This window comes from Pteropus alecto, unplaced genomic scaffold (assembly GCF_000325575.1).
Source record: "Pteropus alecto unplaced genomic scaffold, ASM32557v1 scaffold224, whole genome shotgun sequence".
NCBI lineage: Eukaryota > Metazoa > Chordata > Mammalia > Chiroptera > Pteropodidae > Pteropus > Pteropus alecto.
In genome coordinates, this window is record NW_006436289.1 from 1,029,672 (window position 1) to 1,046,346 (window position 16,675).

General features: G+C 43.4%; 2 protein-coding genes across 13 annotated transcripts in view; one reads left to right on the plus strand and one right to left on the minus strand.

Annotated features, from left to right (window-relative positions):
* Positions 1-6,064, minus strand: part of CEP164 (centrosomal protein 164) — a 65,381-nt gene extending 59,317 nt beyond the window's left edge. For all 9 annotated transcript variants that reach the window (XR_003046591.1, XR_003046590.1, XM_006912770.3 and 6 more), the window contains exon 1: positions 5,920-6,064. The gene's annotated coding sequence lies outside the window, so the exon portion shown is untranslated. The remainder of the gene's footprint in view (positions 1-5,919) is intronic.
* A 4,322-nt stretch (positions 6,065-10,386) lies between these two features.
* The window catches only part of BACE1 (beta-secretase 1), a 22,292-nt gene continuing 16,003 nt past the window's right edge, over positions 10,387-16,675 (plus strand). The window contains exon 1 of one of the 4 annotated variants that reach the window (XM_025047505.1): positions 10,387-11,153. In XM_025047505.1, coding sequence (XP_024903273.1) covers positions 10,893-11,153 — 261 coding nt within the window. In that variant the 5' untranslated portion in view covers positions 10,387-10,892. The remainder of the gene's footprint in view (positions 11,154-16,675) is intronic. The other 3 variants (XM_025047504.1, XM_006912771.3, XM_015590103.2) reach the window with 3 other exon arrangements.

Sequence of the window (16,675 nt, forward strand, 5' to 3'; positions counted from 1 at the left end):
TTGGTGAAAGAAAGTGCCACAGAGTGGCCTTTTTTTAGGATAAAAACTGGCAGGAGTGGAATGGCTAGATTGGAGAAATGAGAGACTGGTGTCAGGAAAACCACTAAGGAGACTGCCATCCAGATGAAAGATGATGAGAGCTTAAACTAGGGCAGAAGCAGTGGGAATGGAAAAGAAGCGACAGATAGGAGGGATGCTATGATGTTAGGTTTAATAGGACTAGGAGGTGGGGAAAAGAGTGGAAAGGAGTCCAACTTGAATCCAAGGTTTCTAGCTCCAGGGACTTGGTGGTGCCAAATTCTTCAAGTGACAAGCTGGTGCAGTTCTAGAATTGCTCCTCCCTTCCTATCCCTACTCCAGCAACTACCTCAGGACCCCCAGGTCACACCAACTCTCCCTGCTATGGCAGCTCCCACCCTGAAGCCTGATGACACAGAGACAAGTCATCCTGTTAAGGAGCTGCTGTAGACAGCTCTGCTCAGAGTTCGTCCCCCAATTAAGGAGGCATCAGCCACATTGGTGCAACCAAGAGGAGTCGGGAGAAGCAGGTCCTGACCTCTCCTGTACCACCTCTTCAGAAGCTGTCACTGTTCCATCTGGAGCAGCAAGCATGACACAGCCCTCTGAAAACAGGGGACGTGAACAGAAAGAACTTGTCATCAAAAGGAGGTCGGGATGTGTCCTGCAACGAGTGCTCAGGAAATGGCCAGATCTGTTGACTTTGAATCTGTTCCAAGATCCCTAGAGAGAGACCATGATAAATGGCAAAGGATCTATGAGGGACCGTTACCATGGCCCTCTCCGCACCCTGACAGCTAAGAGATGGGCAAGGTGTCTTGCTTTAGGATTCACAAGAGATGGTTCCCTTTGTCAGTCCACTGGACCCAAACGAGCCAGGCTCTGCTACCTATCATTCCTGCCATGACACCTGCAAGCAGTAACTTGAAGCAGTGCCTCACTAAGAATGATTAAGGGAAGAAGCAGCCATAAAACCAAATGGGAATCTGCTCCCTAACCTAAGAATCCATAACCCGATGCAGACACAATGCTTAAGCTTCTTTACACACAGCCACCGACTCCAAAAAAGCAGAACAGAAAAGTACCAGGAACCAGTGCAATAGGTGTGGCCCACTGCCTGGTAGTTTAAGGAATCACCGGCATCTTTAATCTTCTGAGTTAGAGATGAGGGGGAAAGAGAAAAAGAAGGGGTCTTGGGGAGGGAGAAATTAATATTAGTCTGAACATCAGGCTGGATATTATTCAGTCAAACAGGCAATGATCTATTCAAGATATGGTATCAACTATTTCAGAGAATTTGAAAAATTCTCCATTTGAGAAATGTGACCTATCCCAACACACATCCCATCTCCAGAAAGCATAGGGCAGGTAAAATCTCCGTCCTCATGGCAAAGTGCCTAATTAGCTATATACATAATTACCTATGTTTAACTATTTAAACATCAGGAAGAACCTGGAAAATCTGCATTTATGGATCACACAAATGTCAAACAAACCTTCTGCCAGAAAAAAATTTAAAAATGGGCTAGCTATATTCTACCTTCTTTCTTCTTTTTGCCTGGCTTCAGAAAAGATGTGGGCAAGGACAGGGCCAAATGGGCAGGAATTATAGAAATGAGGACAGTGGGGTAAGAGAAACCATATTTGTTTAATGAGTACTAGAGCTCATTTATTCATTCGAAAAATATTGAGCTAGGTTTATTTATAGCTGGACACTAGCGATGAAATAGTGATTAAAAACAGATTCAGCTGCTATTCCCTTAGAGCTACAGTCTAGTGAAGGACAGTGACAAAGCAAACAGTCACAGATAAATGTATAAGTATAAATGAGGTAAGAGCTCTACAGGAAATAAGCCTGATTTAGATGAAGCCTATGCTGAGAACTGAAGGACAAGTAAGTATTCACTAGACAAAGAGAGGAGGAAAAGGTGTTCTAACAGAAACAGCAGCACATGCAAAGGCCCTTCAAAAAGAAATAACACCAAACAAGAAGAAGCATGGTTGGAGATGATGCTGGGGAGGTCAGTGGAAGCCAGGCCATGCCAAGAATTTGGCCTTTATGAAAGCTGAAAGCCAGGAAATGGTTTTTTTACATACACATTTTAGAAAGATCATTCTGGCAGCCACTGGGAATACATACTGGAATGGAAGCCAGATTGAAAGGAAGAAAATCAGAGTGGCTAGAGAGATTAGGTAGGAAACCATGAGCTAGTCTAGGTGAGAGAAAATGATGACCTGGGCTAGAGTGGTAACAGAGAAGATATCTAAGAAAGCAGCCCTGGGATCTGCTATAGCAAATATATGGCACATGTCCTAACATTTCCCTCCAAGCCTGAGACTATGGGGGACATCATTAGTCAATCATAGCACTCTAGACATGGCTTTAGAACCATCAATATTGTACTCCAAGTAGCACTTATCAGAAGATCAGATGAAACCTGGTAAGATCTACTTGCCACCAGGCCTGAGACCCTCTATGAGCCATAACTATTATAGGGGAGGGATCATCCAATTGCACTCATCCATCTCCTGCTAATCCCAGAATCTAGCAAGAGAAAAAGGTAGCTCATATACCTCCTCCAGGAAGCCCTCCATGGCTAACCTCAGCCTCTCCCATCAACTTATAACCTCCTCAGCAGTGAGAACATAGTTTTCATGTGTTCATAGGCATATTACTCTTTTTTTTTTTTTAACGCCTACAGCACCCGGTCTTCCTAGGTGGTCTCCCATCCAAGTACTAACGAGGCCTGACCTTGCTTAGCTTCCGAGATCAGGCTTGTTCAGGGTAGCATGGCCATAGATGCATATTGCTCTTAATATTACTTTTTTCTATGGAAATGTGTTCCACCTCTCCTGTTAAATCACAAACTTGCATGGGCCATGCCCCCTCCTTCCTCTGCATTTTCTGACCAAGCTCAAAATAAGATAAGTAAACTGGAGGGACTCTGTCTCTGCTATAAACCACTAACACAGAACCAAAGTATCTCAAGAGCCAGAAAAACCCGTAAGAGCTTTCATCTAACTGCCCCCCACCCCATGCCAAATTTTTCCTCTCTCTGCTTTAAGTGATAGACAGCATAGTGGTTGAAGCATCAGCTTTGGGGCCAGAAACACCTGGATTCAAATCCCAGCTCTCACTCTTACCAGCTGTATTGGGCAAATTAAGCAACATCCTCTACCTCTATACCTCATGCATATAACAGAAACAATCATGACAATCTACATCAAAAGGTTATTTGAGGATGAAATGAGATACTTCTTGTAAAGTACCTAGCATAGTCCCTGGTACACCATAAACAAATTTAGCAGTATTATTGATGTTATTTGCCAATTCCATGGTTAAATAATTCTTCACTATGAAAAGGTCTTTCCCATATTAAGCCAAAAATCAGTTTCTCAGAAACTTCTTCTATTGCCTGTTCTGCCCTCTGTACCTACAGACAGCAAGTTTTCTCTACTCCAAGCTAAGCATTTCCTTCCATTCAATACATGCCACTGTTTCCCAATCCTTCGATGTTGTGGCTACCTTCCTATGAATGCTGTCTGATTTGTCAGCATAGCCAAAAAACTTTGTACACCTGAACACTAACAGAGCAAGCATATACATGCATATGCATGATTACAGTTCCCTATGTATTTATTTCTTCCTCCCTCCTTGAACAATTATAAAGTTCACCACAGTGGGGGAACAAAAGATTTACTGGAAAAGGCTTTAGGGAGACGGTGGAAGACATTAGAGTTGATTGTGTAGTAGTAATGAGCACAGTTTTTAGAACATTCTTAGCTTTAATGCCAGCTCTACCAATTACCAGCTGGGCAAGTTGCCTCAGTTTCCTCATCTGTAAAATGGGGATAACAATATCTATTTCAAAAGGTTGTGAAGTACTATAATTCAATACATGTAAAATACTTAAAACGTAGTAAGATCTCAATAAATGTCAGTTGTTGTTGTTATTACTATTCACATTTTTAAAGGGCTTGTTCTACATTGTTCCAGAAGACAAATTCAGTACCAGGGAATATAAGTTAAGGCCATTCAGACATTCAATAACCAGTTATTAAACATCTGCCACGGGTCAGGCACTGGGCTGTTAGGGCTACAGACTTGATTACACGTGGGCTTGAACTCCAGTTCGGCCTAATCAGAAAGCCAAGCACATAAACACGTGATTACATAACATGTTAGGCAGATTAAGGGAAGTAACAGAAAATACAACGGGACACAAAATGGCAAATAACCTTACTTTGGAAGATCAGGGAAAGCATCATAGAGTAGAGGACCATTGCGATGGTTCTTAAAGGATAAGCAAGAGCTCACCAGTATAAGGGAGTAAGGGGATTTAGGGCAGAAGAAACAACATGCACAAAGGAAAGAAGGAGGAAAGAATGTGGTGGCTGCAAAGAATTGATTATGACAACAAAAGCTTATACTCACTTAACACTTCCTATGTTCCAAGAACTGTACCAATGCTTCATGTAAATCATCTCACCTCATCTTGTTAACTAGATATTATTACCCCCATTTTTCACATAAGGAAACTGAGGCTTAGCAAGGTTAAAAAAAAAAATTGCCGAAGCTTTTGCAACTAGTAAATGGCACAGCAGAACACACACACACCCACAGCTATGTGACTCCAAAGCCTGAGCTCTAACCACTCTGACATGACCTGAGTGCTGGGCGCAAAGGAAGAGGTGTTAGAAGAGAGATTACAGTGGAAGGCAAGGAGCGCATTATAAAGGGCTCTACTCTGTACATTATGAGGAGCCAATACAGGATTTCATATAATTATGACAGCTGTGTAAGAACTAATTAGAGAGGGGCAAGAAAAGAAGCAGAGAAACCACTCAGGTTTTAGACATGGCTTTAGAACCATCAATATTGTTATCCTGAAAGCACGGCCAAAAAATTATGAACTAAATTAGTGAGTGTGAGAATGGAAGGGACCAGAGCCTATAGGTATTAGAAGCAGAATAATAAGACTTGATGTCTACAGTGAGAGAGGAAGGAGGGAAATCAGAGCACTTAAGCCAGTATCCTGTTCGGTTATCTGTTCATTTCTACGCCAATAGCCCCACCTAGCATACTGCCTAGAATATAGGAAATACCCAACAAATATTCACTGCATATATTAGATGAATGAAATCCTGGTTCAGACTTGGCTAAGTGAATGGTTAAGTCCTTCACTGAGAGAGGAACTACAAGAGAAGGAACAGATGAGGGGAAACAGGAAGGCTAGGGAAGTGTGCAGTTGAGGATGACCAGTAAGCAAGTCTGAGCTCAGGAAAGAGGTCTGGCTGTAGCCATAGTTTGGGAAGTCACTGTTAAATACATGGTAACTGAACCTCTGTGTAAAATCACCCGGAGCTGGCTGTGTTGAATAGAAAGGAAGCTGCAAAGGCGGCTGAGGAGGGCTGAGTTAGAAGAACCAAGAGAAAGTAATCTTGGAAGCCAAGAGAGGACAGCGGTTCCAGGTGGAGACGGTAGATTTTAAAGAATGTAAAGAAAGTGAAAAACAAAACCTTTCTAACTTCCCTGCTGCAAAAGACGGCAGAGGGTCTGCTAACCCTAAATTCCGACCTGGAGGAAGCTTCCCCACAAGAGAAATATTCAAGTAATGTTCGAAGGCCGGGCCTTACACACTGTGGACGGGACAAATAAACGAGCGCCTCAGCAAGCTCACACACTGCCCGCGGTCACTCCTTCGCCAGCACCATGGCCCCTTCCGCCACTCAGAGATTTTGGATAGATGCACTGTAGTCCGGTCTCTCCTTTTTCACTTTTTCCTTCAGTTCCCGCCCACACTCGTGCACATCCCGCTCGTTGGCACACGAGTGCCTCGACTCTCCCTCTTCCTTCCTTTCCCCACCACCTCCCAACCACTCCCTCAGGGACATCCTCACCTGTCCCCGACCCTGGGAGGCTCTGAGCTAGAGGGCTCCGGGAACTGCGCAGCTTCCCCAGCACCACCCCGGCTCCCCGCTTCCAGGGACGCCGGGGTGTTGCCCTGCAGCGGCCAACAACCACTTCCGGAAAGGGTACCAACTTAGCAACTGAAAGTCCCGCCTCTACCCGGAATCAATAGGTTACTGAATGAGAGCTCTGTAATTGGATTGGTTAGATGTCCCGTCGGATCACCAAGGCGTTCTGCCCAACGGGAGATGTAGTCCAAGACAGTTGATGAGGGGTCCTCAAGGAATTAAAAGAGAGCTCTGAATTTAGATATGAGAATTTCTTCCCAGGCAGGAAAGTACCATTCACAGCCTTTACAGTAACGTGAATTAACTAAGGCAATTTATTGCTTATCATTTTTTAGTAGTGCGATTAATATCAGGTGAATAATACACTGATCATCAATAATCAACCCACTGAAGCTTTAAATAAACAAAAGAAATGTGAATGTAAGGTAAAGAGACACCCCTCCAAAAAAAAAAACCGGCTCCCCCGTGCTCTGATTAAATCAACGAGCACCTGACCAGGAGTTAAGAGACTAGTTTCTAGTCATCTTTTCACCAGAGCACAGGGCTCAGTTTGCACATCTGCAAGATGGGGATAATAATATATCAAAGAGTCTGTTTAAGAAGAAAAAAAGTGGCACAATGTGTAGCCCCGCCACACACCCTGTTTGGCAGAAGGGTTGCTACTAATACAATTCCAAAGAGCTTCAGTTTTGCTTACGCAGAAGGCAAATCTTCCTTTCTCTCATACATCTTCAACTCCTGGAAAAGTTAAGAGTGGCAAAAACAGCTCTGGACTTTACATCAGTGGGAAAACGAGAACAGTAAATTTAAGAGATGCTACTAGTTGAAAAGGGGAGTGGAGCACCTGGAGAAGCTCTTGATCAATTCCGTTGTGGAAAAGTATCTGGCTCCTAACTCCTGAAACTAATCCCAGCACCACTCTGGGCTGGTCCCAGAATGAGGAAATCAGATTATTCTCCCTGTAGATCCCAAACTAGATATCCAGAATGCAGTCATCATGTTTAACTTTAAATCCTTCTGTGGCAGGTCTGCCTCTAGTTCCTTCCGTCTGCCTGCAGATGACAAATCATCGCTCCTCTTTCCTCTTTATGCTCCTTAAAAGTCTCACAAAGAGGCCAAAGGGACCAGGCCAAATAACCTCTAAGGGCTCACCAGTTCATCTATCATAGACTTTGCACAAAACAGATTCGAAAACCCATTTGTAGACTTGGTCCCTATGTCCAAGAACTTGCAATCAATCTGGTTAACTTTAATAGCCATCAAAATTCTTAACTGTTGTCCTTCAGCATGGGTCTCTTGCTCTCTCAAAAGAAGACCTAATAAAATGAGGATCACTATGAGATTAGTGGGATTATCCATACGGATAAGCAATGCACATTTTATCAGGTTTCCCTATAGGTTTATACTCAGAAATGCAAACCAGTTTTTAAATGCTTGTAGACAAAAATAATTAAGAAAGCAAGTCTTTGGGGCAGGGGGTAAATAACTAAAACGATGCACCAATTGATGTACCAGTAATATGCCCAATGAGTGAGGAAGAGAGGCTGAGAATTTCACATACTGTATTTATCTTCTGCAGTCAGGGATGACCACTTAGGGGTGGTTTTTCAAGGATGGAGGAGGAAAAAAACAAATCGGTCCCAGATTTTATGATTTACTTCCAGGTCAGAAATTCCACTATTAAAATATTTCTTCTCTTTTCATACTGTTTACTTTTAATATACAGAAAATCACCCACACAATAAGAAAGAAAAACACTCGTTAATTCTATCATTTAAAAAAATTATATAAAGATGTGATATATTCCCTCTGTGCTTTCAATCCACCTTATTTAAAATTGCAAACTGCCCTTGCATCTCCCTCCTCTGCTTTATTTTTCTCCATACCACATATTACCATCTGAAATACTGTATATTTTATTTCTTTATTGTCTGTATTCCTATATTAGAATGTAAGCAGCATGAGGACAGGAATTTTGTCCACTTTACTTATTGTTGTATCCACAATGCTAAAACAGTGCTTAGCACGTAGTAGGCACTCAATAGACATTTGCTGAGTGAATGAATGAATGAGCAGACAAAGGAAGGAATGAATCCGACACTTCAGAGAAAACTACTGTTGACATTTTGGTTCCTATCTACCAGAATTTTAATGCTTATGCAGATGTAAATTTATATGTATAGATATATATGCACAAGTGTATACTTTTTAATTTTTACAGAAATGGGACCATAATGTACATATTGTTCTACAATTTGCTTTTTTCATTTAATATGTCATAAACATCTTCCAAGGTGAGTTCGAAAGAAGTTACTCCATTCTTTACAATGGTTAAGCAGGATTCAGTTGAATGAATGTCTCATTCCCTTACTGATAATCATTTCTTTTGTTTCCAGTTTCGATATTGTACACAATGCAAAATTACTGTTATTTTTGTTGGATAAGATCCTAAAATTAATATTGCTCAAAAAGTTTATTTTTTTTACATTTTAATAGACATTGACAAATTTCTCTCTAAAAATGGAATAATTTACAGTCCAATCAACACCTTCACCAACACCAAATACTACCATTATGAGAAGCAAAAAAATAATGATAATGGTATCTAAATGTTGTTTTAATTACATTCTTTTACTTTTAATAAAGTCAAGTTTTTTTCATATGTTTATTGGCCATTTGAATTTCTGTGAGTTACCTGTTCCTTTGTTATTTTTCTACCAAGTTATGGGGGTTTTATTGACTTGTAGAAGCTCTTTATATATTATAGACATTTATTTTTCGTCTCTTTATTGTGTAACAAATGTCTACTAGTCTGTGACTTATCTTTTAACTTTGTCAATGTCATTTTTCTCAGAAATTATAATGCTAATAACACTAATAGCTAACCTTTATTAAGCATTTACAATATGCCAGACACCGTTGTTTGTGATTTACATGGGTTATCTCTTTTAATTCATACATTACAAGGTATGTACTGTTGTTCTTTTTTTACAAATGAGAAAATTGATACACTGAAAGGACAAGTAATTAGCCTGGGCTCTCTCAGTTACTAAGTGGCAGAACTGTAATTGGAATACCGGAAGTCTGATTCTACAGAAGTGTTCAAAATTTAAGTATTTAAGCCTGCCCATTTAAAAAAATACATCTTTTACTTTTGTTAGAGAGACATTCTTCAACATAAGATTATTAACATATTCTTCTATTTTTCCAATAGTTTTATTTTTAATGTTAAGCTCTTTGAACTATCTGAGATAGGGGTTTTCTTTCCTTCCAAATGGATAGCCAGTTGTCCCAACAACAGTTATTGAATAACGTATTTTTTCTGATATGAATGCCAGCTTTATCATATACAAAATTCCCATACATACACTAATCTATCAATTTTTATTTTTAACTTGTGCCTAATCAGTTTATTGATTAGGATTTTCTGTCCTATCATATAATCTGCAAATAATGATTCTTTTGCTTCTAATATTTATAGCACTTGTTTCATTTCCTCATCTTACTGAGTTAGCTAGACTGACCTAACCATGTGGGGTAAGAGCAGTGATAATGTCCTTTCCTTTCCTGAGCCTGACTTTGATGGAAATAACTTTTGCCTGTTACTATTATGTTTTCTGCGATTTTGTTACCTTATTTAAGAAGTTTCCCTGTAGTTTTCATCAGAATGACTGCTGAATTTTAACAACAGCTTTCCACATTTGATAAATAATATGTTGATATAATCACATGGCTTTTCTCTCTTAAGCTATTAGAGCTCTAAAGCTTTTCACTTTAAGCTCTTACCAATTAATATAGAGATATTTCTTGGAGTGATAACACTTTAAAGCTGACAACAGCCATTTACCTTTAGTGTGACTGACAGCACAGAAATCAGAAAGGTCATGAGAAGTCACAGCATCTGCAGTGAAGTGGAGGGCAGGTAGAGCATCAAAGACACAGAAAGATTCCGAGAGAAGACCCAACTGGCTCTCATCTGGCCACAGATTGCAGGCTCCAGTGCTCGTGGAAATTCCACCCATTCTTTAAGGCTCTTATTAAATATCACCACTTCCTTCACTGAGTCTTCTCAAATCTCCCAGGGGTCCCCCCAAACCCCTACTCCTTAGGGCCACATCATTTTGTTTGGTTCATGTGCATTTTATTTCTCTCTGTAGCCCCAGTGCCTGGCAGAATGCCTGGCATACAGTGGATGCCAGAATGAAGGATGGACAGACAGAATGAGCGGTCTGCTGACACTCGACTCTAATGGCCCTTCCCATACTGCGAGGGACAAGGCAACCTTGCTCACCAGGGTCCTGCAGGGTGGACTCCGACTCGGCAGAGGGCATCCCAGACCCCTCACCAGCGCCGGAAGCTGGGCTGCCTGCCCAGGGAAGACTACACTTCCCAGCGATCCCAGGGAACAGCGAAAACCCTTGGCTTTGACAGCCGCCGCCACAAGTCTTTCCGCCTCCCCAGCCTGCCTGAGAGCTGGGAGCTGGATTATGGTGGCCTAACCAGCAAACGCAGCTGCAGGAGCCCGGAGCCTTGCTTCTTCCCCCGCTGCTGACCTGCCGGGAGGACAGGGAAACCAGTCGCTGCCGACCTGCCATGCCCGCCCCGCCCAGCCGCCCGGAGGTCCCAAGCCATCCTCTCCCAGACCTGTGCTGAGGCTGGACGCCGCTGGCCAGATGTAACCAGTTATCTGTCTCTTCACCTTCTCCCTCTCTGCGGATTGCTCCTGCCGGATACCCACAGCCTGGACCCGGGACTGGCTCAGGGGCCTGCAGACTCTGGAGCCCTGATGCCGCACACCTCTCTCTCCTGAGAAGCCACCACCAGAGTTGGGGGCAAACAACAGGGACAGACGTGGGCCCAAGTGAGTCCCGCGGGCCAGAAGGCCAGGGCCCACTATGGCCCAAGCACTGCCCTGGCTCCTGCTGTGGATGGGCTCAGCAGTGCTGCCTGCCCACTGCACTCAGCCTGGCATCAGGCTGCCTCTGCGGAGTGGGATTGGGGGGACTCCGCTGGGACTGAGGCTGCCCCGGGACACTGACGAGGAGCCGGAGGATCCTGGCCGGAGGGGCAGTTTTGTAGAGATGGTGGACAACCTGAGGGGCAAGTCCGGTCAGGGCTACTACGTGGAGATGACCGTGGGCAGCCCCCCACAGACGGTAAGGTCGTCAGGCTAGCCCTACCCTTCTTCCTGCATGAGCAGAGTGAGAACAGGCTGGGAATGCAGCATGCTGGCTCCTGCTAAAGTGGGCTGGATGGTGTGGGCAGGAGAGACCCTCTCCCAATCCTTTCCTCTGGGATCATATTGGTAACAATCATTCCCAAAGCTCCCCTTTCCCGCCTCCCTTCCCCTCACAGGCTTCCCAGCCTCCCCTCAGTAAGGATTCAGGGCAAGAGAGACACTTCGGTGCAGAGAACCTGACCTGGGGAAGGGTCCAAGCCATAGGGGGCACTATGAACAGGTGTCAGCCCTGGCCAAGCCTGAGTCCACCAACCCCACCACTCCAGATCTTGGTCACCCAACCCTATCCCCTCCTCTGCTGTTCCTGGAACTGTGGTTCCCACCATAATTCCTGGCACCTTGAAGACCAAGGAATCCTGGCATGAGTTGGGTCAGGCCCTTTCTCCCACTGTCTGGACTGCTACATGGACAGCAAAGTAAGGTGTCTGAGCTCCTCTGACCTTCAGTCTAGCCCAGAAGCCCTGGACAAACTCTTGCCTTCATCAGCCCCTCCCTCCTCCTCCACCCTCACCTCTTTGCATCTGCACTCCAGTCCCTCCCCTGCTCCATGCCTCCAAGCCTCTGAACACAGGCCAGAGGGGACTGAACTGAGCCTGGAGAAAGGACAAATTGCAGCAAAGGAGCCAGTACCCTCTTCTAAGAATGAGACTCCTTCCATGAGCTGATATAGGTGCTGGGGGGAGCAGGGATGGAAATGGCCATGATGGTGAAAATACTGCTAGCTCTTTCCATCCTTCCTTATAGTCCTCCAGGGTACCTCCAAGGTGGCTGGTGGAGGTTGCACCCTCTGCACCTCTGTGGGTGCATGGGAGCGTGGGCATGAGCAGCCCTCCATGGGGTGCCGTGGCTGACCTCTATGCACATTTGTCTCCTTTGTGGGTATCTGGGCATGGGTGCCAGGACGGTTCTGTGAGTGCTGGTGTGTGTCACCTTGAACCTGAGCCTGCCCATCTCTGTGAGCCACTCTCCTTCTCTGGATCTCTGTCCAGGACTCCTGTCCTTGGTAGGGTCTGTGAAGGTACAAGTGTGTTTATGTATAGGAACAGCTACACTTCCCTGGACAGCTCTTACAAGCCTCCACCTCCCAATTACCTGATGGAAGCAAGCCTTCCTAGGTCCCTGCCATCCAGTCCTCCTGCCTCCCGGCTGATCCAAGTCTCTGGTCTCCCCCTACTTATCCCTTCTCTTTCTTGTGCACCATAGCTTCCCCAGAAACAGTCTCAAATCAGTCCTCAGTTTGAGGACATTTTCTGAATCTAGACCCCCAGCTGCATGGTCACCAGGATGCCAGGTGTTGTCAGGCATCAAAAGGACATGGAGACCTGGGACCGTGATGTGCTGTGAAAACTGTGCATAGATCCCATGACATGGACACAGAACAGGGCTGTGGAACCAACAAGGGCTTTGGGGTCAGACAAACCAGGAATTCCAGTTTTTCCTCTTCTTAGCTATGTGGCCTCGGGCAAAGGATATAACCTCGGAGGCTGTTGCCTCTCTTTAAAGTGGGTGAAATGAGATCTCCTTTGCTAGGTAATTGTGAGGATTAAATGAGACTATGTAGGCGAAAGCACCTGGAACAGTGCACCTGGACACGTAATTGAGCTCCAGTAAATATGAAGTTGCTTTCTCTTATCTTGTCTAGCCACTTCTGCCTCTTCTGTGCTATGGGATGAAGCATAAAAACGAGTGTTTTGGGCCTCTGTGTTTTTTACACGTGTAGAACCGAGGGACCAGTTACTGTACTTCCTTGGACCTCTGTGATACATCCCCCAGCCCAGAAATGGGCAGAGTAATTGCCCAATAAATGTCAGTACCTTCCTGCTCCTTTTTAGGAGAAGGGGAAAGTGGGCTTAAAGTTCAACACCAGCCCAAGGAGCCAGTGCCAGGGAGACCACTGTCAGAAGGACTGTGAATATAAAATAATATTGAATTATTTCAATTCTACTTGAAAAAAAAATTAAAAACTGGGTTTTTAGATGATAAACAACAAAAATGATTTAAAAAAAAGAAAAAAAAAAAAGGACTGTGGATTACCCTATGCTCCAAACCCGAATCAATGACAGCAGTCTCTGCTCTGCAGTGACTTTGATTCTCTCCCTGACAGTCTGCAAGAAGGAGGCCCTTTCTCCCTGCCTGGTGGGCTGTTTTAAGTACTATGTAAGAATATGGATGGCAAAATACTCTGAACAAGTAAAAGTGAGCACTTTCTATGTGCCATGCAATTAATTACTGGGTTTGGGGGCTGATCCACAAAGAGTTGGAACATAAGTTTTCTGCCTGTAAAAAGTTTAGTGTGGAAGTGAAAGTATGAATGCTGGTACAAGGTAATCCATCGCAGTGGCACTCAAAATGAGGTCGCCAGAATTTGTCATTAGAGCCTGTTAGAAATGTAAATTCTTTGGCCGAATCCCAGACCTACTGAGTCAATTTCAGAGGCTGTGGCTCAAGTTTGACAAGCACTGATCTATCTACAGTAGTACCAAGAGTGAGTGCTATAGGTGTTCAGGAAGAGGTAAAATCAGGGAAAGCCTCACAGAGGAGGTGTGCTGTAGGCATGGTCTTGGAGGATGGAGAAGGAAGGAGGCCATTCCCAGAGGGGAAATTCACCTGTCCCACAGAAATGTAATTGCATTTCACTTATATATCCACTTCTTCCCTCCCTTAGATGAGGTCCCGCAGACCAGGAGAGGCTCCACCAACAAATGAGAGAATGAGTTATGTGTGTTTGGGCTTAGGCATGTTTGTTCAGTGAGAAATCCAGTCCAGTTAATGTTACGGGTTTGGGTAAATAAGATAAAACCAAAATGCCAAAGGCCTTAAGTGTCAAGCTATACGGTTTGGACTTTCTTCTGCAGAGGGAAAAACTGGATTTATTTGTGCAGGGGAATGACATAAAGAAAGCAATCTTTTAAGAAGAGATATCTGAATTTTAGAAATGGAACTGAGATACAGGACAGGAGTTTCTGTCACACAATCCAAATGTGAAGCACTAATGTCAAGGACAGTAGGAAGCTGTGATAAGATGAAAAGGAAAGGGAAGACCAGGATGCAAAGAATAGTACAAGGCAGATGGAAAGGACTTGGTGACACTGGTGTGAAGGGTGAAGAAGAAGGTGTCAAAGATGATTTCGAGATTCTGATATGGAGTGAATGAAAGAAAACAAGACCATTAAGGGAATAGGCAAGAAGGCAGGAAGTGATGCCTTAGCAGAACTTGTATAAAATATATACCTGTATTTATAGTTGTAGTTTATGTAAAGTTTTGAAAATATATTCTACATAGATTATTTTATTCTTTACAATAAATATGTATCTATATATACACATATATTCTCTTATGATTCATAGCTTCCAGCAGAAGGAGTAGAAACGGAAAAGGTAAACAGTTGGCAAGGTGGCAGGCCAGTAAGCTGAGATCCCCGTCTTATCCTTGTTCCTCCTGCTACACCCAGCCACCTATTTGTGTGTCCTGGAAGAGAAAGAGAGTTTATCATGAACATCCCTCTTCCATTCTCCCATGATACCCGCTCATATGTCCCTTACTATTATATTATCCAAATGTAATATAACTGTTTTTGTGTGTCTCCCTGATACAACATCAAGCTCTTGAGAACGATGTCTTTTTAATTTGTTTATTTATTTTTTGCAGTGTCTTATTTCTCTTTATCTAATACTTATGACAGTACCAGGCTCATAACATGCACCTAAAAATGTTGAGCAAATGAATAAATAAACTGTAAGAATGGGACTGTTGATGGGCAACTGTAACTGCAGAACCGGAGCTCTTGGTGAAAGTATTTTTATTCTTTTTTCCTTAAATGAAGGAATGTCATTTCATTATAATGGTATGAGCATCACTATCCAAGTACAGGATAATAATTGAATGTTAGGATTGAAATCTGGTGATAGTCGATTCAGTTTAACAAATTTTTGTTGGGCACCTATTGTATGCAGAAAAGAAAAATAATGTCACAGTCTTAGCACTTGGAGAGCTCACAATTTGGCATGAGACACACATATAAACACCTAAATAACACACAAGACAAAATGCATTTAGTACAAATAGAAGAACAGTGAATCTTGGAAGTGCAGAGACAGAAGTGGTAACTTCTGACAGGGTGTTAGGAAGGCTTGCTGGAAAAGGGTAGCATTTGAATATGGCCTAGAAAGAGGAGAACGCTTTGCTATTTGGAGAGTGGTAGGGAGGAACACTTCATGAAGAGAGGCACGAGCAATGCTAAGAAGCTGGAAGTTGTCGTCAGGATGCCGTTTGGCTGGGTGGAGTTTGGGTTTTATTCTAGAGGCAGCCGATTTCTTGTAATAAATGAGAAGAGGAATGGTCTAGTGTAGTTTTGATTTGAGGAAAACACCTTCAGTGTGGAGGATAACTTGGATACTCTAGAGCCCGAGAGGAGGATCTCAGTTGGGATGCAAGAGGCCTAAAGGAGGGTAGTGGCAGTGAGGACAGAAAGAGGGAGAGGTCCTTCGAGGGCCAGCGCTCACCTATTGGGTCACCCAAGTGGTCTTTGCCCCTGGTAAGGGAAAGGGAAAAGAAGGTGCTTCCCCTCCTTCCAACCTCCCTGTTTACATCAGGGAACACTGCAAAAGGAACAAGCTTTTAAAGCATAAGATAGTTTACCAAAATTTCATATCTATTATTCTGCTTTTATTAAAAGATATGGGTATTAGCATGTCCATTTGGGGGTTGAGAAAACTGAGGGTCAGTGAGATTAAGTGGTTTGCCCAGTTACTCAGCTAAGAACAAAGCTAGTGTTCAAATCCAGGTCTTTGGACTCCAAGTCCGAATACTGGATTCTTTCCAGTGTTCTATAGTCTGAGACATGTTGGTTGACTTTGAGATGCCCATGGACCATTCTTGTGGATGGATCCAGCAATCAGCTGAGAATGGGAATCTGGAAACCAGGAGAGAAATTAGGACTAGGCAGGTAGACCCAGAGTCATCTGCAGAGAGGTGGTTGTGGAAGCCATGTTAGTAAATGAAATACTCTTTGAGAGAATGAAGATAAAAGAAGAAAATGATCAGGGAAAAAATATCATCTGTAGACTAGGGATCAAGGAAGCAAGATGAAATGACCAGAGAAATATAAAATGACGAGAATTCAGGGTCTCAGAAACCAAGAAGGGCAAAGTGGTTTTCCTCCACTGTGCTTAAAATGGTTTTCAAACTCTGGGTTTTGAAATTCTGTAAAGGGACCATGAGCATGAGGGAGAAGGTTAGGAGAAAGGTAAGCTCTATACCTTCCACTCTTCCCATTGCCAAGTACTCCCCACTCCTACCTGTTCCCAAATCTCTTGGCCCTCCCAGAATAGCTCAACTTTTATTTTTTTTATACGGTGGAATTCTAGGTTATGTTTCTTCCTTTCCTTTCCTTCCTTCCTTCCTTCCTTCCTTCCTTCCTTCCTTCCTTCCTTCCTTCC